This window comes from Aricia agestis, chromosome 21 (assembly GCF_905147365.1).
Source record: "Aricia agestis chromosome 21, ilAriAges1.1, whole genome shotgun sequence".
In the NCBI taxonomy this organism is placed as follows: domain Eukaryota; kingdom Metazoa; phylum Arthropoda; class Insecta; order Lepidoptera; family Lycaenidae; genus Aricia; species Aricia agestis.
In genome coordinates, this window is record NC_056426.1 from 5,596,648 (window position 1) to 5,622,528 (window position 25,881).

The following is a 25,881-nucleotide window of genomic DNA, read 5'->3' on the forward strand; positions in this document are numbered from 1 at the left end:
TTATTTTCTCCTAATCATTTATCACCTCCACTCGCTCTAATCGAAGTGAATCTCTGAGGTAGTAAGTACTACGTACGTAGTCAGTCATGTCAGTGAAGTGAATACAGGCCCTATGTGTGGACAGCGACTGATTAGTGCAAGGCACTAATCGCCTGCACTAATCAGCTGCACACGCACTAATCGAGGTGAATACAGGCCCTTACATTGGTATATCGATTTATTATTATTATCAACTAGCTGTCCCGGTGAACTTTGTGTCACTTTAAAACCTTCCCTGGACTTCTACGAATATTTTAAGACTAAAATCAGCCCGATCCGTACAGCCGTTTTCGAGCGCGACTACCACATTTGAAAATCCATTTTTATATATAAGATAGTTATAGTAGATATAAGATAGTTATAGTAGATATACATTAAATTAATAAATATTATAACAACTAACACTTGTTTTTTTGTTAACACTGTTTTTGCGGGTTTCGATCAAGGATGGATCATTAATCAAACCTAAGAAAGATGAATCAGTAAACTTTCTGTTAGTCTCTTCTAACAGTTTCAAAACCTTATACCACTTAAATGAATAAGCCATACAATTTGAGCTTCTTACGTGCCCCAAAAAACTACACAACATTAGAAGAAGGTAAAACAATCACTTCTTTTGAGCACGGAACTCCAAACCAAAGTTCAGCGACCGAAATGAAGATATTGGCAGCCATTGACAAACGACGGTGAGGCGTGGAAGTATTAGTTATAGGTGACTCCGCAATTAACAGTCACACCCACATCCACGTTAAATTAAAAACCACTGTTGATTTTATCGACCACTCGGAATTTTAATAAGAATCGTAAGATAATTGCTACGTTGTCATGATTTATTCCGCTGGGGAATTAAATATTGAGATGTTAAAGCGTTTGATTATTGTAAAAACTTCTGTCTTCATTATACCATCGGAGAAATTGACTCATAATCATACCTATGTCATTTGGTTGGATTGTGTCAAGTCAATATTAATTTATGATCCATTGACTGAGTTTGACATACTCGACAAAATTACGTAGGTTACACATCTACTGACTAAATCAATTTCTCTGATAGTATTAGAGTAACAAAAAATCCAAAATGTTGAGACTCTGAGGTTGAGACTCTTTACTTGTTCAGGTTTTGTCCTTGTGCAAAACATTAGAAAAGCTACTTGACAAGTCTTGTCAAGTAGGAAAGAAAGTATCTGAAAATTCTTATTGACAGTTTTTGAAAACACGAGTCCACCTGGGGCTAGTGTGAGTCGGATTGGTCCCATTAGTATGGATAAGGCCTTGATAGTATTGGTATGGACTATGGAGATACCTTCAGTCTCGGGAAGGATAAATAGGGAAGGGATACCTTTTATTCCGGAAAAATGTACGGTTCTTACGCGATAAATGAATTTTGCAAACTCATTGCGCAACGACCCATCTGAAGTCAGAACAAGTTGCTACATTAAGTGGAGCAGCTCAGCATAAGTTTCTCATTTAACTGTAAAACCTTCCATCCTCCTACAACTTTTTATTCGCCTCAGAAAAACTCATATACATAATAAAACGATATCGACCATTGAAATACTCGGGGTAATTGAAGAAATTGTCATAACAATGATAAATATTTATACTGACCTGAGTAAGGCTCGCAGCACACTTATCGACTCGAAAACGGATCGGCACCGTATTGAGTCGTTACTCGTTCAGTGTTGTTTGTATGAAACGTCGGAATCGTAACGTTGTCGCCTCGCCGCAAACTGCGCTTACGCCTCGTCGTTCACACTTGGGCCTTCCTTTCACGATTAACGTTTGAATTCTAATGTGCTTTCTGCGCGCGCAGATCTCTTCACGTGTTTTTAGCGCGCGTGGATTCAGCTCGCGTGTTTTCAGTTATGTTTATTATGCGCGCATTTTCAGCTCGCGAGTTTTCCGCGTGCGGTTTCAGCTCGAGTGTTTTCCGCGCGCGGATTCAGCTCGCGTGTTTTCCGCGCGCGCATATTCAGCTCGCGTGTTTTCTCAAATTAAACGCTACAGCAGGCGATACAGCGCATCCATTTTCGAGTTGATATGTGCTGCGACCATTATCCTGACCTGCGTAATTGTTGACATAAATGGCATAAGATGGCGGGCCCCGCTCCCGCCATTACTGCTAATTGGCGCGCCACAAAAACTATAATGTTAATTCTTATAATGCACAGATTCGTATGCTGCGACACAAGCATTCGATATACTCATTTATTTATTCAGTGGCGGCGTCAGTTGGATGACTGCCCAGGGCGCCAGGAAAGGGCGCACCAACAGCACCAGCTAGCAGATACAAATTGCAAATTGCAGTGGTATGGCAGCCATTGGGCGCTGTCGGAAAAGTATGGCAAGGTGATTTTCGTGAATGGCTACTCGACGATGATGATTAGCTATGCAAAAATTAGCCTGGTACAAATGGTTCAATTTTTTTATTAAAATTAACGTATTCGCGTCGGTATGGCGGGCTGTAAGCCGCACCCGACAAGTATGGCATTACGCTTTCGCCTACTTATTTTTTTTCGACTATCTGAAAATACAAGCATTTTTGTGGAACAAATCGTTCGACACTCGTTATTTATCCGACACGTTCGATTAACGCCTACGCGTTTGGGCTGCCAGTGCGAGCGCTATGACCATCATTTTCCTTTTTGCCTTTACGTAACTATACCCCTGTAAAACCGCCATACTGGTACAAGTGGGCAAGAATTTTGTGTCAGTATCTCCATCTTTTGTGGCCTAGTACCAGAAAATCAAAGCCGGGACGCCAAATTAACATCTAACAAGGGCAAAGTGGGATAGAGGGAAATTTTATCGAGAAATTTGTATTTCAGAACAATTGCAAGGGTAATGACAAATAAAATGTCAGAAAAGAATGTTTGGACCGTAGACGTATCAAAATTCATATACCGTAGACGCACACCCTTATAGGTCTCCTCCAGGGCGTCAGCTAGGCCAGCGCCGGCCCTGTGTTTATTTATTTACCAAAATGGCCGTTTTATTGCCTCGCGTTCTGTAATTTATTGTAATTGTCCGGTTATAACGATGGGATGTGTACGCGGACGTTTATGGGTGGTGTTTTTGCGGGAACTTTTTCTGGATACACCTGTAATGTAATGAATAGGTGTCGTTAAGGCTGTCTTACTACTGGCGCAACTATAGTCCAGTCGCCTGATAGAACGCCCTATTTGTCTCTTTCACTCACGTGCGAAATTCCATATTGTGGCCAGCAGCAGCAAAATAACGTGATAGCAAATGGAAAGAAATAAGAAGTTACTTATTTCCTTGTTAAGGTCATGTTCTAAATTTCTCTTAGATAATATTCGACGACTGCAGCAGGGCTCGCACTTATTCAAAGTCAAGTCATGCCATTAATCATCAGAATAATAAAACTACAAAATGAAATATCAATCTATCTTCAAACGTGTCCTAATTTGTTAAAACGGTCAAGACTCCAAAAATCTGTCGTTTGACGTATTTGAAAAATCGTTTGCTATTTGATATGATCCAGACTAGATCGAAGCTGTATTGCTGATTGATTAAGATAGCAGAATAGGGCTCTAAGGTAAGCAACTGTCAATGAAAAGCCGTTATAAGTCGTAAGTCCGTCATTGTCTCTACAATGTGTATGCTGACGTGTTCAGACTTAATTCTGCCCTTTTCCTTTACTTTATTCTTTAAAAAGTTATGGGTGGTGGAAGGAATAAAATATATCGGTTTAATTTATCCTGTAAAAACAATTACCTCATCAATGAAATTTTACTTGACTTTTAACTTTTAAGGAGTGAGCACACTGAGACGGGCCGTGCCGGAGCTCAGCGTGCCGGAGCGCATCGCAGAAATCCGCCTCCATACAATTTGTATGGAAGCGGATGTGCGTATCGCACACTGTGCGGAGGCGCATCGGCGCGACAAGACCTGCTGCAAAATCCGTCAATGCATTGCGCGCCGACCCGCCCCGGCACGCCCCGACAAAGTGAGCGTTAAAATCCGTCAATGCGATGCGACCCGACCCGGCAATAGTGTGCTATAGCACATTTTGCGCTGCGCAGCGCCCCGACCCGCCCCGGCACGCGCCGACAAAGTGTGCGCGTACCTTTAAGGTACGTCTTTGGTCGCTGGCAATATCATAAAATTATATATCGTATAATAATTATTATATTATAGTGATATTTTTTTCTACAGGTATTTATCACTTTCTTTTGTTACACTGAACTTTTAGCTATCATTTTAAACCTTCCCTTCAGAGTTTAGTCCTACAAGGATCTTGTGTCTCTTGGAGGACATTGTCACGTGGATGAAAATCAGCTGTCACTTAAAAAGTCGCAGACGACATTTATTTATTCGACCATATTAAAAATGCTACCTGGATGAAATTGTAGTGTATTTATTCATTTAAATATTGCGCTCAATGCTCATTCGCAGTGTCTCGAGTTTTTTTTCGATTTTCAAGATGGCGGCTTTTATCCCAATTTGACAGTGTCAAACCATCCTTGTAGGTCTGTAACACGGTATGCGGATGCCACGATCAGTTTCTCATCAATCTGATCTTACCAGATTGATGGAAAACTGATCGTCTACCCACGGATTGATGGACTGATAATTTTTTAAATATTATACAGTACTTTTTATAACCATCAATCTGTGATTGACGCCTGATTGATGACGGATTGATCGTGTAACTTACGTATGTGTTTACAAATAATACGTCAACTGTGATCAATAAAATCACTGAATAGAATAATTACTGAATGAACAATTAGAGGTTTTTGTGACTTCGACAAACAAGCACGAAGCACATGATAGAAAGTGATTAGCATTCTTGTACATGCAACAATACTATTGTTTTGTTGATCTACTTTAGAAAAGATGTTATCTACTTAGGAATTACTTTAATTTACTAGATAATAATATAAGTAATATGTTACTAACGCTAAATTACAAAACTATTTAAATGATAATATTTTGACGTTAGCTTTAGTTCGTTTATTTTGGCGCTGATGGCAAAGACCTACGAATAATGAAAACTAAGGAATTAGGAAACGTACTCTCATACTAAAACTGTTTTGAATATGGTTCCTTTTTGCACTCTAAAATAATAATTATGGCAATAGCAACGAAACACATACACTCAAATTTACGAAATAAAGCCGTAATATGCATGATGACTATTTTTTTTTTCTTATTGGTAATTGAAAGACCCTTAAAAAATTGAAACATCGTTGAAAGAATGACTCTGATAGCTTAAAAATTCACCAAGATATGACAATTCAAACATCTCATAAAATAGACCTGCCCGAAACGCTTCATACAAAGTGCTACGAAAGACTGACGTCACTCTTTCGTAGTTTGTACGCATCGGGAGAGAACTTTGTTCGATAGGTAGGTATATTAAATATTGCCTTTATGAAAGTGGTTTCATAACAAAAGTTGTTTTTAATTGCATAAGTTATCGAATGGTATACAAATATTAAGAAATTTGATTGAAAAAAAAAATCGACTTGAATATCCAACTTTGAAGACGCATAACAAAAAAAATATACAAATGCTATCAAGCTGAAATTTTGGGAACACTTATTTTTTACCGTGATTTCTTTATTTTATTAACAAAATTTGCTAATCCTTGACCTTGTCATCATCCCTATTGTCACTTCTGTATAAATTACACAAAATTGTGTACCGAATGCATGCATAAAGTATGCATGTATTCGGGTCACATTTTGATATTTTGACACGGTGACTCTTCCTTATTTTTTATTAATCGTAGCCAAAGATATTATTTTTCTCTCAATTTGACTGTTTGAAGTAAAACATTAAGGGGAGTTTGCACCCATGTTGCACCAGAGGCGTGTTACAGTTATGGTCAAAGTTATGGTTACAGTTAAGGCTAACTTAACTTTGACCACATACTTTGACAGATGTCTGTTACTGCTCGACAAGGCTTTAGATGAACGTGGGCGGGGGCGCTGGCCGCTGCTGGTAAAGAAGAACTGTCAAAAATAGCGTTTTTGTATGATGGCAGCGTTAGTTCCTTTTTTCGCCACGCTCATTTAAAGCTCTTAGGTTCTCTTAAGTTAAGTCTCGTGGGTTGCACCAACTTACTTTAACTATAACTATTAACTGTAACTTTAACTAAAACTACAATGCAAAATGTCAAATCTTCGGTTAAAGTCAATAATGGACACCATATTAAACGATAACCATAGAGCTCGACAAGGCTTTAAATCATAGTTTCTCAACCTGGTTTTGCTCACCGCCCACTTTGAGAATATTTTTGTTTTTAGAGCCCCCCCATCTTAATTTTACTTACCATCTGTTGCGAATTTAAAACAGCTATTGCCACGATTATATTATTTAAACGTAAGATAGGAATTTTACACCTATCCTATTTCTGAGTTTAAAATGAAAAATGAAAGAATGAATGTTTCAATGGGAATAATTAAAACGCATGCTTAGTTATATTGAGCAATATTTTGCATAATATATAAGACGTGCACACGTGATAATAAAAATGATTACAATACTTACCTACAATAACAAAAATTAAACGATATTAATTTTTAATTTACTTTAGTACGTAATTAGCGTGTATTTTTTGCCTTTATAGACTATATTTTTTAATCTACCCACGCCCTATCTGCGCCATCTCAATGCCCCCTAATTTTCTCTGGGTTTTCTACTGCCCCCCCGAAAGTCTTAAACGCCCACAGGGGGGCGTTATCGCCCACGTTGAGAACCTATGCTTTAAATGAATGTGGCGAAAAAAGGAACTAACGCAGTCATCATACAAAACGCAATTTTTGACAGTTCTCCTTTACCGCAGCGTCACCGCCCACGTTCATTTAAAGCCTTGTTGGACCAGCAACAGACATCTGTCAAATTCTGTGGTCAAAGTTAAGGTTAAAATTAAGTTAGCCTTAACTATAACCATAACGTTGACCATAACTGTAACTATAAACACGCCTCTGGTGCAACCCACCCTTGGATGGTTATCGTTAAATGTGGCGTCCATTATTGACTTCAACCAAAGATTTGAAATTTTACATTGTACTTATAGTTATAGTAAGTTGGTACAACCCACCCTAAATGTTAACTTTAAAGTCGTAGCTAAATTTTATTTTGTTTCGTAAATAACAAGTCTGATATGAGATTAATTGCTATTTTAGAGCGTTGCCTGACCCGGGGCCGACTGAAACTAGTTTACTACATCTTAATGTTTGATTTTAATCTCAGATCTCATAAATCAACCGCTAATTTGTTGCTCATGCACTAATTTCGTTTTATGGTGTCACTTTTATGTAAAAAGGTTTATAACCCCGACGTCAGATTCTCTGTCTCTTTCTCATGTATCAGTTAAGACAGAGATAGAAAATAATTGATCGTAACCTACATTCTAAGAATGAATTATTTAACACGAAATTGCTCAATTAAATATTATTATTTATCACTCAGCGTTCGAGACTTGAATATATTTAATCTTGATTGTTTTTTATCGGCTTAATCGGCGACTAAACCGGGTGTCACTAACCTTTGGCATTAAACGTTAATTTAGATTAAATGTTTTTGTTTTATTGTGACATATTCAAAAGAGACATGACCATGACTCAGTCGGCAAATAAATTGTGTTGAACTTGTTTTAAATACTTAATTAATTTCATTCATTTTTCAAATACTAAATTTCTGTGGAGATCAAGGCTTTTGACAACAAATTATTTTAGATGATAAAAGAATAAAAAAAAAACTAAAAATTTAATAAGGCCTTTTGCTTTTAATGCTATTTAAATATTTATTAAGTATATATTAATTATTAATATTATTATGTACAAAATATATTGGTAGTACTGTGATATTATCTGAACGAAAGAACTGTACTATAAGACAGATTTAATTTTTTTAACGTTTCATGTTAATATATTTCTGAAACACGTAAAAACACTCAAAAACATTGCAACATAATAAACTGACCGTTTCGAGGCAAAGGGGCACTAAGTCAAAAATTCGCAAATTCAAGATAATTTCTGTTTATTATTATTAACTTATTACATTTTATATCTTCAATGACTTATTTCTCCAATTTACACTTACGTCAACTAATAACTTTAATTAATGCGAGTTACAATATTTTACCAGTCGTCCATTAGAAAATCTAAAACCTTATACATAGGTAATTTAATAAATTAATAATTAATATTTACACGTACTTAAAATTTTAATAAAATCAATTTGTCAACGGGAAGTCACGTTCAATAAAATAAACGATATATTATTGTATCTAATAAATTATTTTAATCTACAATCAATTTTTTCGATAATATTGTATCTTTCTATAAATAAATGCATTTTTACATTCCATAATACCACAGAATAGATAATAGTACAAGATAATACTTTAAGTTTCAAACATGAGTTTTGAAAAAATTGTGATGTCAAAAATGCATCTTTAATAGATTTAAAAGGAATAAATGAATGAAGATTGGTAAATTGTGATCTTTTTAGCAAAATCAAAGCATATTTTAAGTATATTATTCTTTGTTTATAATGTTTATATTGAGTAAGATTTAAATAACATTAAAACTATGTAACATAGACGTACTGTAAAGTGCTGTAACTTATGTATTTCATTTTTTCAGACAACTTGAAAATGTAATCACAATAAAATAATACAAAATTATGAATTGAAGTTTGAATGACAACAGTTTAAATAATTTTGACAATTTTATATTTATAAACATTTTTTACAACAGTAAAGCATATTTTTCACTTAAATGTATTCAAATGTTTTTATTTTCACGCTTTACAAGGTAAGTAACATAAATTTTTTTGGAAGAAGATATAATAAGTACAAAAATTTGCCAAATAAAATAAAAAGTATTGTTTACGTTAAAATAAATAAATAAACGTGTTATGTCATTCGAACCGAATCAGCACGTGTCATATCTTGTATCTCCAAATACGACCAGTTTCTAAAGATTTCCGGCAGGAGTTCATCCATTGACTAACGCTCCTTATTGATATCAATATTAATCAATCGATAACTCGGTTGAATAGATAAACCCCTATCAGAAAATTTCAGAAGGGCCAATAGTAATTTTAAATTTATATACAACATTTATCGTCTATCAATATATTTAGAATTGCACTTACTCATAATTTGTTGAAACAAAAACGTCTTATCACTTGAGCTATATACAGCACTGGCACTAAAACACAGTTCAACGGGGAAAAACCGTTCGAAAGCTAACAATGGGGCGCAAAAACTTGAAATGTCAGCCATTTTCTAAGATGGCGTCTCGCGCGCCGGCTCCGGCCGTCAATGCGGCTGGAGCGAGTTGAGTATGTTCATGTTGATTGCATGCTGGTGCGTCGGGGGGCCGCCGAGGAAGCTCAGCTGCGGCCGCGTTGCTGCCGCCATCGCTGCGAACAACGGTGGTGCTCCTCCACCGCCGAAGAGCGCGAAGGATGGCGGCAGCAGCGGTCGAGCTGACAGCCGTAGTTTCTCGATCTCGGCTTCTTGGAGGCGTTTCGCTTTCGCGCGACGGTTTTGGAACCATATTTTTACCTGGAAACAAAAATATGTTATCTGTTTAGTATACATCTAAAAAAGTTTAGACCCTATTAGAATATAAAATTTAGATTTAGCTATTAATCTGGAGACTGCGAAAGGGAAATCGTAATGGTTGTATATTGAACAGTGAGTTGGTAGCTAATATTTATTAGAGAGTATTAAAAGTCTTGAATAACTATACATTGAGCGGTATTTATTCGAACAGAGTTTCACCTTACACGTCTCAAAGTTATTTACAGAATGAATCAATCAATGCAATATGGCTGGCTTTTATACCGTTATACACAAAAGAAACGAACTGCCGTTGACAATTCAAATATAGTAAAATAATTAAAAATGGCTAAGAATAAGTTAAATACATAGTTCTAAATATTAATTAATGTACTTCCCATATTTAAGATAATTATTTACTTAAATATGAGAAGAGGAAGTTATAACTGAAGTAAATAATCCTCCCGCCATTTATAACTAACTATTTGTCAAAATCAAGTACCTTACTTATTACTATTTAAAATATAATAATCACTTATTAAAATTATATATAGTGACTAACATAATATACCGATTTAAATAAATAAATATAATATCATATAGCTTGTCCTTTGACATCCGCTAACATATTTGATATTTTAATGTAGGTAATTTTTATATTTCACTATTTATCACCTCAAATTATACGGAGAGTATAGTATGGAAAAAAATCTAACGAATGATTGGATTCCAATGTCATCTCTTCAGAATCTATATCGTATTTAATAAACCGTTAATCCCCCAATAGACTCAACGAGACCAGACCCATCCCGTTAATACTCCTAATAACTTCAAAAACACCGTAGCTTATAGCTACTGTTACAAACGCACCTGCGTCTCAGTGAGTCGCAGCGACGACGAGAACTCCGCCCTCTCCGCGATGCTCAGGTACTGTTTGTCTCTGAATTTCTTCTCCAGGGCTAATAGCTGCTGGGTGGTAAACGGTGTCCGCGGCTTGCGATTGGGCTTGTGCTTGCGGAGCTGGCATCGCACCACCGGCGGACCACTCGGCACGCTGGCTGTAAAGAAAAAAAATTAAAAATTCGTTGCCTGTAAAGTCGGTTTACGGACGGTAGTTTGACGTGACAACTACTTCGATCATGCCTCTCTCTTGTTCTTCTTTTTCGTGCATGCAGCTGATGCAGCCCATAGTATCGAGTTATTAGACGTTGCCACGTCAAAAACTTACTATGAACAAGTATAAATTACCAAAAAATAAAACGTAATTTTCCAGCAGAGAGCATGTTGATGACGATGAATTGTGGCTTAAAACATATCTCGACAACAACAAAAACAATTCATCATCAGGTGTAGGTAGTTTTAAATTAATAAATATTTTCAAAACAAATATTAGGGTTGTCAGCATCGTGGAATTTTATATAATATAGTGGTATGATTTTTGTTCCAAGCGCGACTATTTTCTACTAATGTAAAAAATAATATTTAATTAGTTACCCCTATAACCATTTAATAATGATAAATTAATAATGATTTATACATATGTCAGAGCCTAATATTAAATAATAAATATAATCGTTTTTAACAATTAAATACTATGATTGAAGTTGATAATATTATGTCACAAAATACTATTAAATCATTAAAATATTTCAAATAAATTTATATAAACAATAGATAAAAATCGTTCTACCTGCAGACACGTACCCATAGACAGACACGTCAAACTTATAATGCCTGCTCCACAGAATTTCTGGAGTATGTGAGAAAAGAGAATGTGGAGCCGATTCTCGTATTCTTTTCATTAATGTTCTTCGGCTTTTGTCATTAGATTCTCACGAATATCTCGCCAGAGTGTGGAGTGGCTATAACACTATAACTCCTCTGTTTTTCAGAAGGTTCGGGGGTTAAACATAAAAATAATGAAACTTATTATAGACACTTATAAGGTAACCCCTGTTCTTGTTTCGTCGTACCGGGTCGTAGATATAAACATTATTTAATGTGAAAGTAAGCGAGCATCCTCATCCTAAAAGCTATTGACGTTGATTGTTGAGCGAGTTACGTAAATTGATGTCCCTTCATCAATACAATACAATAGTGTTAGGATGGAAATGACGTAATAAGTTTAATAAACTACCTTGTTCCGTTAAATGATAGGTTAATTTTGAAGGTACAATGAGCAAATAGGACTTGGTTAAAAATATTTAATTTTCATGTTCCTATAAACAAGCTGTCAAAATAAAAATAAAAAAAGCTGGCAAACGTGAAAACGAAACAGCAAAGCAAACTGTAATTAAACAAAAATTGTATCAGATCGCTTGAGTCGAGGTGTCTAAAGTACCTACTTAGACTGGGATTAGCAATTTATTTATAGGCTGGCCTTGACTCTGTTACTGGTAATGAATATTAAAATAATTCATTATTACTATCATTGTGCAACGCCGTCTCTTGGTGACAAATGAGAGCTAATAAACATGATTATTGTAAATAAATGTATAGAATGAATTATGTAGAAATTGTGAAAATATGGGTTGCGTAGTTTCGGCATACCGCGAGCTTTGGCTGTATGATATTTTTTTTTTAGTTTTGGCTGCTTTCCCACTAGCGGGTTTTTATTTGGAGTTAAAATAATCTTAAGTATTCCACTTATATCTACTACATAGTAATACATGGTAATACGAATAGTTTAACAAAGATGCAATACATAATTAACTACATTTTTATCAAAACTAGCCGCCGTAAATGTCACATTATTGTAAAAAGAAATGTAATAAAAATAAATTGTAAATTTTGAATGAGTAATGGCCGCACCATTTGAAAATAGAACTAAGTCACTGCGTTCGAATTTCGATTGGGTAAGTATCTATTTGTTTTTTTTTTCATTTAATTTATGAATGACGCCAGCTATTACGGGAGCCCTAGAACAAATTTTTATTTGATTACTAACAATGATATTCTACTTAATATACAGATATGTTACGTCCATACTATTTTCCGGCTTAAATCTCTTCCGAACAATTTTCAAATTCAAAATTGCAAACATTGACAAATTTGACAGATACCTAAGTGAAACAAAAGATACGAAAAACCATTTACATAAAAGACACAGTTCTATTTTTAAACGTAATCGTATCGCTGCCTCTTTCTTCGCCTGAGCTATGACGAAAATTCGATTTTTTCAGATTGTACGAAAAAATAATTGAAAATGTAAATAATCGAGTTATTTATTGCAATCAAGACATGTGGTAAGAGATTCCATGTGTTTTGTTTACTTTCGAGTCATAGGTAATTGGTACATATTTTTCGATACACGCACGACGTCATTTTCAATTTATTTAGGTAAGACAAGACGCAGCACGTTCGTGACTGCGCTCGATGCAGACTAAACAACAGAGTACAGACGGCCCAATTGGGCCGTATTTGAATCTTCACAGCGAGCGCGGTAATAACATAATATCTGCTTTGAGTTTTTCATCATTGATTACTAACAAGCAAATTTTTTGTGAGTAGCTTTTCGAAAAATCTCGAAAGTGGTAGCTAACAGAGATAGAAAGGATTTCATACTTTGACTTAATGGTTCTAAAATAAGGATTGTTCTATTTGTAGGACAATGTTACTCTTAAATTATAATATGACTATTAATCTATCAATATACAAAAAATCTGCTCGGTAGGGTTCCGTTATAGGGTCCTGTAATCAACAAAACTTGGTTTACTCATTGTAAATTTTTAACGGCCTCTTCGCTCTGACCTACATTTTATTAATAATAATATTCTTAAATCGTATACTTACATAATATTAATTTAGATACAAATAATTTATCAAATAAATTGATAAAAAAGATAAGAATGACGAAATTAAAATAGGTACCAGCTGGACTTTGACATTTTGACATTAAGCTACTCTATCGTCTATGGTCTCATATACAGAATGTTTTTTATTCATATTAATTTTTTTTAATTAATGAACTATGTTTTTTTTTTAAGATAAAATAATATTTTTTTACTATTGAATAATAACAATCTATTTCAAGTTACTTTAATGTTTTCTTATAAGCAAGTGGGAATGCTTTAAAATCAAAATAACAACACTGACGGCAAACTTGGCAATGCACTTTAGATTTATTTGTGAGATATAGTGATTTATTCCGTCAAAGTATAATTGACTAACGCAAACTTCATCAGAGCAATTAGTAACAAATAAAAACATATAAGTCGACGCGACCTTCCCTCGACTTTTACGGCGCAAGGCTTAGCACTGCACATAATCGTTTATAAAATAAAAATATCACCGGTATTTACAATCTGGACGTATCAATGCGCTTCCTAACGCTAATGAAGATATAATATCGATTTCTATGCCTGTTTATTTCCCGCGCTCCGCCATTTTGTTCTAATGACAGAGGCTAGGGTAATGGCGGCCTATTATGGCTGTACTGAGATTTAGTTGTCAATGTCGTCCCATTTAATTGGATTATTGTATTTTCTAACCATAAAATGTTTCTTTTAATGGTTTATCTATAAGGTTAATTGTGTTAGCAATCTGTTGTATTTAGTTAAATGATTTTATTATGCAGTTTTATGTAGCACGTAATTAAGCTACAGATAATTACTTTATTAATGTCTATTGTCTAGTTTCTGAGGATTCTTGACAAGGCTCTATATATTTTCAATAAAATTGTTGACTGGTTAACTTTTTCACTTTAGGCATAGAAACATTTATGATAAAAATCAATTTGACTAACCCTACGGACGTATTGAAATGTGGACTTCTAAAATTAAGCTTACAGCTATGCTACACCAGCAGAATATACATTCACATCGGTCGAGTTATTCAAAGAAAAACGTAATTAATTGGAATTGTAAACGGACATATTTATTGGTAATACGCTAATGCCGCCGATGCTACTTCCTTTGTCCATTCTGGATTGATTTGTAATTAATTATCATTAATTACAATTCATTATAATTGCTTCACTTCATTTCCATTAAAATACTTTCCTTTCAATGCTTTCTTGACCATATTGGATGTCGGATTTATATTAATTTCATATAAAAATTATAAGCAATTTTACTTTATGGTGCACACAATGTTAATTGCGATGTTACTGCATATTATATCAGTTGCAACTTCTATGTTCAATTATTAATAATAAGTATAGACGTAATTTTCTACAAACAAAAAAAATCTAACCTGACCTAGTCTGAAAGTTCCTAAGGTAATATAATTATAGTTAACTAGAGTTTTATGCTTAGGTTAGTTAGATTAGATCAAGACCTTAGGTAATAAAATTTAAAATCTTTTGGCATCTTGTAAGTCTTTCACTTTTTCTTTGCAAAAAAGTAAATAACCCACATTCGCTCGCTCCAACGACCTTTGTCGTCTATTTATAACATTTTTCAATACATACATATTTATATGCTTCAAAGAACGATAGAAAATGTTATTCAATTATAGTAACGATTAAGTAATGTATGTACGTTGTTTTATTACCCTATAATAATGGCAGGCCTCGATAAAAACTCGATATTTGCTGATTGCATAATTTCGCGGTCCCAGTATAGTTGCGTTATTGACTATTGTACCTCTCTTTCGTCTTACGCGTGTTTTCACTGGAGCGAGAGCGACGGACGTGTACAGTTGCTAAACGACTTATCTCGTTACGCTATTTGATTTCCTGAGCTTATCAAACACTTTAAATATTTTCAATTTATATTGCATACGCATATTTTCCGATTTTTATGCTTGATGTGTAATAAATCGTGAATAAAATATTATAGTGCGTGCTTTTTTACGTTTTATTATAATAAAGGCTGGATCAAATTGATGAATATTTCTATTGGTCACTTTTTAAAGACTGAAGGGTGACGAATGAGATAACATATTTGACAGGTGGCATCCATCATACCCACATTCATCCTGGGCTGATATTTCATTTTGAATATCGATTTAATTTTTTCACGTGACAAACATATTATTTGCCAGTAGCACCTACTTAAATCATATCAATTAATAAAAGTCTCATAAAAATAAATTAGGGTCGTGTGAGTATTAATATATTCATCTAAACAGGCTTTCAGATGGAAGACCACCCATTAGCGAGCTTGTTCGACATATAATGCCAATTAAAAAACACATCATATATTTATTAGTGGCATCATTAGATCCTCGATGACAGATAAGAAATTTCGATCAATTATATTATGTTCGATATACTTTCCAAAATACTGATTTCTAGTAAAATTTATGAGTCTTTCGAAATGTTTTTGGGCTCTCCGATTCTGCTCTAATTAGGTTCTAAATGAATATTTAATTTTTCGTGTCGACGGATCTATGTGGTTTATAAATTAAACATTTCAAACTACTAAATGACAAGATGTTTATTTGTCTATTAAATAATTCAATTAATTTCTTAATAATGTTGTTAGTAGTTGTACAAAATGTTACCATACTAAAGCTTAGGCTTTGAAAATCAAAATGTACAATTTTGTGAACTTAGCAATAATATGTAAGTACTAACGGTGGGAGAACTGGAGCATAGCTTGAATGATGCTTACCTCAGAAGCTGTCCTGTTAAGAAAACGTCAAATAAACGCAACGTACCTTGGTGGAACGGTACTCTGGCGCAACTCAGGAAAGAGACCCGAGCTTTGTTTAAAAGAGACGGGAACTGGGACGCATACAGAACCGCCCTGACGACGTTTAATAGGGAGCTAAGGAAGGCCAAAAGACGCTCTTGGGCAAGGTTCTGTGAGGAAGTAAATAACACCTCGCAAACCTCCAGACTATATAAAATCATATCTAAGGCCCCTAGCTCTTATCCCAGTACTCTGAAAAGGCCAGATGGTACTGATACTAAAACGGCGGGAGAAAAGCTAAGATTACTAGCCGACGTCCACTTCCCCAACAGTATCCATCTCGAAAATCACGGAGCCTTCTCTCACACGATTATTAAAACGAGACCATCAGTTGACGATTGGAGAAGAGCTTCCGTGATCTTTAAGCCTGACCGAGTCACTTGGGCAATTGACAGTTTCAAGCCTTACAAGACCGGCGGCGAGGATAATATATTTCCGGCCCCCCTACAGCAGGGCAAGGACATTATCCTTCCTCTGCTACTGAAAATATTCAGAGCAAGTTTTGCGTGGGGCTACATCCCATTGGCATGGACAAAGGTAAGGGTGTCCTACATACCCAAAAGTGGGGACAGAGACAAAGCTCTACCAAAGTCATACAGACCAATTAGCCTCACTTCTTTCATGCTTAAAACAATGGAGAAGGTAGTCAACCTACACATAAGGGACACCTATCTCACTAAAATGCCGCTGCATGAAAGACAACATGCCTACCAAAAAGGCAAATCTACCGAGACGGCCCTAATGGACTTGGTAGATCGGATTGATAGAGCAATTGAAGATCAAGAGATTGCGTTATGTCTTCCTCGATATTGAAGGCGCATTCGACAACACTTTAACCAGCCCTATCACAAATGGCCTGGCTTCAAAGAATGTAGATCCAACAACTAGGAAATGGATCAAAGCCACGCTCGACAATAGGGTAGCCTCATCGACTTTTATGGACCTGACACTCAAAATCAGGCTGACACAAGGTTCAAGGAGGCGTGCTGTCACCCCTGGAATGGTCCCTGGTAGTGGATGAGCTACTAAGGGAACTGAATCTCATAGGTTACTACGCTCAAGGGTACGCTGACGACCTGGCGATTATAGTGGTAGGAAAATGCGCATCGGTGGTCGCTGGGTTGATGCAGTCAGCACAAAGAGTCGTCGAGGATTGGTGCCAAAGGGTCAAGCTAACAGTAAACGCTGATAAGACGGTCTTGATACCTTTCACCAAAAAGAGGAAATTGGAGGGACTAAGACCCCCAACACTCTTCGGGAAAACTATTAAGTTTGCGGGTGATGTCAAATATCTAGGAGTAATCCTAGACAAAGGACTCACTTGGAATAAGCACATCGAGTAGGCTAGTTGTGCTCTGGGTTCCTGTTGGAAGCTTGTGAGCTTTAAATGGGGTATTCGTCCAAAGGCAATGCTATGGCTATATACAGCCGTAGTGAGACCTGAGAAAAGGCTGAACAAGTAAACTGTAATAAAAGACTAAACAGCGTACAGAGACTGGCATGTCTAATAATCACGGGTGCACTCTCGTCAACACCCACCGCTTCCCTTGAGGCCCTGATCAACTTAACTCCGCTTCCTCTGCTTGTTCAGATGTAGGCCAAAAAGGTGGCTCTCAGAGCCAGGACGGCGCGTAGGACGAATTGGGTCTCCACCTCATTTCGACAGCCGGAACAGTTTCTCAGTGAATCACCTGTCATGGCCATGCCATCAGATGCCATGATCGAGGTGTATAGCTTTTCGAAGCAGTACCAGGTTTTTATACCTTCCAGGGAGGACTGGGAAAGAAAAATCCCAATCGATGTCCACCCTAGCGACATAGTTTGGTTCACGGATGGATCAAGGAAAGACAACCGTGCGGGAGCCAGATTCTACGGAGGCAGGCCACCAAAAGGCAAGCCTAGTATGGGTCCCACAGTAACCTCCCTGGCAATTAAACCGCTGACGAACTGGCTAGGCTTGGGGCCGAGAGCCTCATATATGGTCCAGAACCAGTCTGTGGTATAACTCCCAGTACCGCAAAGCAAGTGCTCGAGGAATGGGGTCACAGACTATGCAGGAAGCAATGGGCTGAGACTCCTGGCCTTGACCACTCCAAGGCACCTTTTCCTGAGTTCAACAAGAAACAATCAGAATTAGTACTCACCTTGGGTAGGAACCAATTAAGAATCCTTGCCAGAAGCTTAACTGGGCACTGCAAGCTCAACAAACACTTAAATAGAATGGGTATTTGTAGCATAACGACTTGCAGATTCTGTGAGGAGGAGGATGAAACACCTATTCACCTTCTCCTCGACTGCCCTGCTCTACTACAGAGCAGGGACAGGCACCTTGGTCGCCACGAATACTCGTCCACAGAGGAAATTCGTGGCACCAACCCCAACCATATCGTTCAATTTATGAACAGCATTGGGTTGGGGATGATACTCTAGTGCGAAGGAGTCACAATAGATCCTCATGGGTCGCAGTGACGTCAGGGCTACAGCGACCTGCCTGCTTAAAAAAAAAAAAGTAACAATATGTAAGTAAACTTCTAATAACAAACACTGCAACAAATTACGCAAAGGTGAGCAGTTCCGAGCGAAATCCGACCTCTCGCATACGTCATGTCAGAATATTGACAGAAACGTTGTCCATTGTCCATTGTCAGACAGTAAATAAAAAATGTTTTTGTTTACTGTCTGTGCTGGTGCTACGATCTAGCGTAAATACATTACATTTATAATTATTATATCCTATTCGCACTATAAACATCGCACGAAATTAGAGATTGTAAATAGAACACGCTGTACATAACTATTACGGGTTGGCGGTTGTAACTGTCAACACCCCTCTCCCTGTCATTGAAAATACTCTGCATAATGATGAGTATGGGATTAGTGTTTAGTGTTTTAGCTTTCCGTACCCAATAGGGTAAAAACGGCACCCTATTGCTAAGACTTCGATTTTTAAATTGATCATGTCCGAGCGTACGTTAAATAATATTAAAAAAGTAATATTACGTTTCACTTCATAAATAGGTTATTCAATTTCAAACATCGAACTGAACATCGGTTACGCCGCGATTGGCCGAGCCCTAGAGCACAGCGCCCGGCAGCCGCGCGCACAATTTCACAATTTGTCCGCGCGCGCTTTTTGCGCGCTCAGGTAATTGGCGCTCACCTGCGCACAACCCGCCGCATAGCGCGCCAAATATGGCGACCGGCCGCTCGGACATTTCGCTTTTTAGGACTATCTGACAAATGTGTAATTATTTATTTAATATCCGTCCGCGGCCGCCGAATTTGGCCACAATTCGCATACCGACGATGCGCTTTTTCATGGCGTCGCGCCGTTATACGCTTTATACGCGATATGTCATATTAAAATGTTTCTCAATTAAAATACTCGTCGGCCAATTAATTATTGGCGTAAGCGATTAAATTTAATTAGTAGAGCGAGTAGAACTAATGAGAGATACGAGAAATATATATTCTGGGGGCTAAACACCAGTAATTAGCAATTAATTAATTTTACGGGGCTGCTTTCAACAGATATTAAATATTTGTAAATTAATAAAATTATTTTATGGATGAAATAGTAATACACACGTCGTCATCGGTTTATGATACAAAATTTGAAAAATAAAATCGGCATCGCATTTGAAACCCCCTGTAGATGTATAAGTCATAGACAACAATAAAATATAATTTTTAATAAGTACGTGTAGCATTTACATTTGAGTTAGTCGTACTCGTAGACATACAAATTACAATAATATTATAATAGAAATACCAAGATAATGAGAGTGGCCAAAAATAGCACTATTTTGATACTGATTTGGGCCATTGTGATATTTTGTGACAATTGACGAATGACTTTTAAATGATATATGTTAGCGTAATTTTTTCTTATAATTATTCAGAAGTTTTTGCCGTCAAATATACGCGGTGCCTTATACTGAGCATTTAAATATATGGGCAAAATATTATAATTTATAACCTTCTTTACTAATAAAAATATTCACAATGTTTTGTCCTTATCTGATAAGTTGATAGACAAGAAAATTTTGTAGCTTTGTACAGCTCAATTGATACGTTAAATAACTATTTTTATTAGTAAGGGGAAACATATTTACTAAGGATTGCAACAAGTACAAATATTTTTATTATAAAAACGATTTTTTATAAAATATATTTTTTATTTTGCTTACAAAATAGACATACTTAGTCATTACTAAATAAATCATGTCAATTAGATGACAAAAGCTGTTAGTTAGCACAAATGAATATTCATAGTTATGAGTGATTAAAATAAATATAACGCTTTATTATACTTGTCAACGGCGGGAGCGGCCATGTTGAAACAAGTGACTACAGGTGACATCTTGCGTCAGGTAAATCAAACGTAATTGTTCTGACTGGTCAGCTGCTAAAATTAGGCAGCTGAGAACCACGGAAGGAATTGCATAACGCAAATTAAGACTTAATTAGGCCGAATAAGTCGATAAAATCGCAGAAGCGTGTCTGATGTCGATTAGTGACTGACATAAGATTATTTAAAGCGACAATAGAATCAGCAGAAGCGGATGGCCAGAAGCGAACCATAGATTTAGTTGGCTCCTAAGCAAATCTGTGGATCGCCTTTTAGTTCTTAAGTAAATACCATTTTGACGAACATAATAATATTTAATATTATGTTATTAATAATTGTCAAACTAAGCATTGAATAACGAATTTTATTATGTAAAATAAATAGCTTTTAAGCAAAAGTTTCCAGCTACTAGTGCAAATAGCAACAAGCGGCTACTATACATTTTTCCTCAAAGAAGGCTGGCCTTTATCCATACCATCTGAATATTCTGTCTGTGACAAAGAAGAAGGGGCATTTTTGTATGGAAGCCGTACCCAAGCTGTAGCACATCCACACATTTATTATATCTAATGAAAGGCTTGAAGAGCTGAACATTTTATTGTATTCGATGTAAAATCTGTAAACCGTGAACGTAACCGAAAAAAAATATCACAAAAACACCAGGTGTATTACTGCATCAATTTATAGTGTTGCTGATAAGTGATAATTACTGATAAGCAATCATTTCTGTATACTTAGAATCGTATAATATGGCAAACTTGAGGAAAGTGTTATATTTAAGTATATTGTTTCATATTTTAAAGAAATGTATGAGAAAACAATAAGATGCTAAAAATCGAACCTTTCCTGGATTTTATTGTGTATAATGAGTTATGACTTTGGATATTTTTTGTATAATTAGCAATACTAAGGAATGATGCAATTAATATTTAAAAAATAAAAGAAAAAAATATTATACAGTTTTTGTTTTCCTTTTTGCGATTTTTTCTTACTTTCTACCCTCGTTAACTTTTTTCTTCCATGGTTTAGAGATTTTTCATGATACAATAAAATGTTCAACTTTTCAAGCCCTTTCATTTGGTATATTACGTCTCAAAGTGCTACATTAGTGGGTACGAAATGCCCCTCCTTCTTTCATTAAAATCGGTCAGTAGTTTCAAGAAATGAACAAGCAAACCTCTTTAAATTCTATAAAGGTTGTATATTTTTAGGGTTCCATATCTAAAGGGTAAAAATGGGACCCTATTACTAAGACTTTGATGTCGGTCCGTCTGTCCGGCCGTCCGTCCGCCCGTCCGCCCGTCTGTCCGTCTGTCCGTCTGTCCGTCTGTCCGGCCGTCCGGCCCTCCGGCCGTCCGTCCGTCCGTCCGTCCGTCCGTCCGTCCGTACGTCCGTCCGTCTGTCCGTCTGTCTGTCTCCAGGCTGTAACTCAAGAACCGCTATAGCTAGACTTCTGAAATTTTCACAGATCAAGTATTTCGGTTGCCGCTTTAACAACAAATACTTAAAAACAAAATAAAATTAGTATAGGGTGGCTCCCATAGACCCATACAAGAAATGTGACTTGTGCGCCCCCCCCCCCAAACCCCTCTCCCTCGTGGAAGTGTGATCGCGTCGTTATTGTTGAGTTTTGATTCTCCTTTTTTAGGAACAAAGTTATAAATTATTAAAAGTAAAATTATTGTACTCTAAACTAAACATATAACACTTTTTGACTATCATTTAATTACGTACTTATATGGAGGGCTTGGGCTTTGGCAGGAACTTGGGGGGGCTGCGTCCCCCCCCCCCCCCCCCAAACCCCTCCTCCCTCGTGGAAGTGTTATCGCGTCGTTAATGTTGAGTTTTGATTCTCCTTTTTTAGAAACAAGGCTATAAATAATTAAAAGTGAAATAATTGTACCCTAAACTAAACATACACTTTTTGACTATCATTTAATTACCTATATGGAGGGCTTGGGCTTCGGCCGGAACTTGGTTAAGGTTGGTGGTGGTTAAGGTTATAAATTAAAAGTAAAATAATTGTAACCTAAACTAAACATAAGTACACTTTTTTTGGAAAAAAATTATCCATCTCCTTTAAAATTATTATACTATGCTAACGCGGACTAAGTCGCGGGCAACAGGTAGTGAAACAGAACCAAATAAATTGTTAAACATCCTCATGATCCTCGATCATTTGAGGAGTTGGATAGTTTAAGATCGAGTGAATCTTAGCCCTAAAATAATTGAAATAAACATAAAGTTTAAAAAACTAAAACCCGACTACTAAAACACGCTCTAAAAAGTACGAAACAAGAAAACAGTTTATAGGGATATGGAAATGTTTAAAGGATAGCCGTGGTCGTATGCCACCTACTAGAGCAAAACAAATTCATTATAATATTACTATATTAATATAATAAAGGGCATACATACGACCACGGCTATCCTTTAAACATTTCCATATCCCTATAAACTGTTTTCTTGTTTCGTACTTTTTAGAGCATGTTTTAGTAGTCGGGTTTTAGTTTTTTAAACTTTATTGCTCTATACGGTGCGGAATTTTGAGATTTGTATAATATGGGCTAGCGCCCAGCGTTGTGAATTTGCCCTGGACACAGAAGTTAAAAAGTAACTCTTTTAGCGCTGCTACTTTCACAGTCAACAGGGGACTATAAATACACAGCTTAAAGTATTATCACTTTGTTTTGTGACACCCTGTGTAAGTAAATAAAGACTGTGTTAGGGTCAATTCAGAACAAAACGTATCATATCCATACGTGTGTAACGACTTACGAACTGAATGTGACACCGGCCTAACGTTTGATCTAGTTTTAAAATGATTGCAATAAATGCATGATCTATTAAATGATTTATAATAATTTGTCCACCACCTGCAGTTTTATTATCGAGGCTTTTTTCACCTTGTTATGAAGTTGTAACCAAATAAATTGTAATATCTATTATTATATTCAATTAACATTTATACTTACAATAAATTAATTGTTAATATATTCACAGTGGACATTTGTAAAAAATTGTTTTATTTATTTGTCGCAAATTATGGAACTCCCGTTTGCATTTCAACATGGTATTTTGGACATAAATTGACGTTAATTAATATGTACTTAGCTATAAAAATGTATTTATTTACCTGTTTTTATTCATTAATAATGTATACTTTCGTTACATAATACTAGCCATTATATTTGTTAGTAAAATAATCATTATGTGTGGTCATAACGCGAGGTCAGACTTATAGTACTTAATAGATTTAGGGTTCCGTACCCCAAGCGTAAAAACGGGACTCTTTTACTACGACTTCGCTGTCTGTCCGTTTGTGTGTCCGTTTGTCTGTCCGTCAGTCTGCCTGTCTGTCTCCATGCCTGTATCTTAAAAACATAGACAGATGAAATGTTCACATAATATTATATATTATGCATCTAATTTTGTTGCCTTGTTCTGTAAAATTAATATACAGGGTGTAACAAAAATAAGTGATAATACTTTAGGGTGTGTACGTGTTCCTTGTAGAGAGTTCACTGTGAAAGTAGCAGCTCTGAAAGATGAATATTTTTTTTCACTTTTGTATGGGCAAGGGCCCTACAAGGAACACGTACACACCCTAAAGTATTATCACTTATTTTTGTTACACCTTGTATAAGGGGATCTCCCGTACAACGTTTTTTTTTGCTGGATATCAATAATGGCAACTTGAAATATTCACAAAATTATCACAATTATATTTGTACTTTATTAACTAATGAAATTCAATCAAAATAAGTATTTGGGTATTGTATTATAATAATTATCCCACCAAAACATGAAATGTAAAAAGGAGCCAAGCAAAATATTGCATAGCCATGCAATATATCTATCGTAAAAAGTTTTCAGATCACATACAAGCCAAGCCTTCAACTTATTTTGTAATTTAAATCAACATTCAGTGAATTTATCATTAGTTTTCTTTATTTTATAATTATTATAGTGGCTCGGCAATGAGCACAAGAAAAACAAATATAAAACTTCATATTTGGGGTAGTTCATACTTACACAAACGGCAAGCGTAAAGTGTTTTTTAGTATGTAACGACGCATGTGCACGATGGTGGACCCAATAAATCCAATCAATTATTTCTCTAGTGCTCATTGCCAAGCCACTATAATAATTATAAAATAAAGAAAACTAATGATAAATTCACTGAATGTTGATTTAAATTACAAAATAAGTTGAAGGCTTGGCTTGTATGTGATCTGAAAACTTTTTACGATAGATATATTGCATGGCTATGCAATATTTTGCTTGGCTCCTTTTTACATTTAATGTTTTGGTGGGATTTCATTTCTTTTTTTAAGGTTTCTTTTCTTTTCAGGTCACGTTCAAACTTTTCTGTACTTAGCTTAGCAACCATTCTCTATCTCTAGGTATATATTCTAGGTCGTAAAATTAATTGATAATAACCGGTAGGTACTTCTACAAAGTACAAATTCTATGACGATAGCCCAACAACTTTTGAACTTTCAGGAGGTTATTCGTGCACCGATGTTACTTTCGATTGAGTATTACGACCTATTCCAGATTTTTTTAAACCATAATAATTATACTCCGCAAACAAGCGATACCGCGATATAAAGGGAGTGCTACACCATCTATCGAGCGAGTATGGAGTGTACATCGTAATTCGCAGTTCTGATTTCATTTATATTTTTATCGAATTTAATTATCATAGTTTCATTGTTAACTATGTTAACACTATTTTTCCTTTTCTACGTAAAATAATTATTATGAAGTCGAAACTCATTTTTAATGTTCTTGCGAAGCCACAAACATAAAAATATTTTCTTTTATTTAATAAAGATATATTATACTTTTTAGTTTTTAGGTTTCCTTGCCCAAAGGATGAAAACGGAAGCCTATTCCTAATGAGTCTAGACTTCGCTATCTGTCTGTCGTCCGTCCGTGTGTCACGAGGATAGATCTCGAGAACCGCAATAGCTAGATATTTTAATTTTTTACAAATTATGTACTTTTGTTGTCGCTATAAAAGCTAATAGTCCAACTAAAATAAAATAAATGATTAATCGGGGGTCTCATATTACAACAACACGTTTTTTTGCCCTTTTTTGCTTAATGGTAAAAGTATTAACCTTACTTTTACCATTAAGTTTTATCCATAATGGTAAAAGTAAGGTTTTTGAAAATTTCAGAAAATACTTATTTGTATTTCAACTTTAATAATAAGTAATAAAAAATACATAAACTTATGATTTAAGGGGGGCTCCCATACAAATTTACCGTACGGAACCCTATGTACGCCAGTC

The 25,881-nt window shown here is 35.7% G+C and overlaps 1 protein-coding gene across 1 annotated transcript in view; it reads right to left on the bottom strand.

Moving 5' to 3' along the window:
- Positions 1 to 8,894: 8,894 nt before the first annotated feature.
- Positions 8,895 to 25,881, bottom strand: part of LOC121737722 (homeobox protein MSX-1-like) — a 38,511-nt gene continuing 21,524 nt past the window's right edge. The window contains exons 2-3 of the mRNA XM_042129408.1: positions 10,460 to 10,647; positions 8,895 to 9,592 (exon numbers count right to left, since the gene is read on the bottom strand). Of these exons, the coding sequence (XP_041985342.1) occupies positions 9,344 to 9,592; positions 10,460 to 10,647 (437 nt within the window). The 3' untranslated portion in view covers positions 8,895 to 9,343. The remainder of the gene's footprint in view (positions 9,593 to 10,459; positions 10,648 to 25,881) is intronic.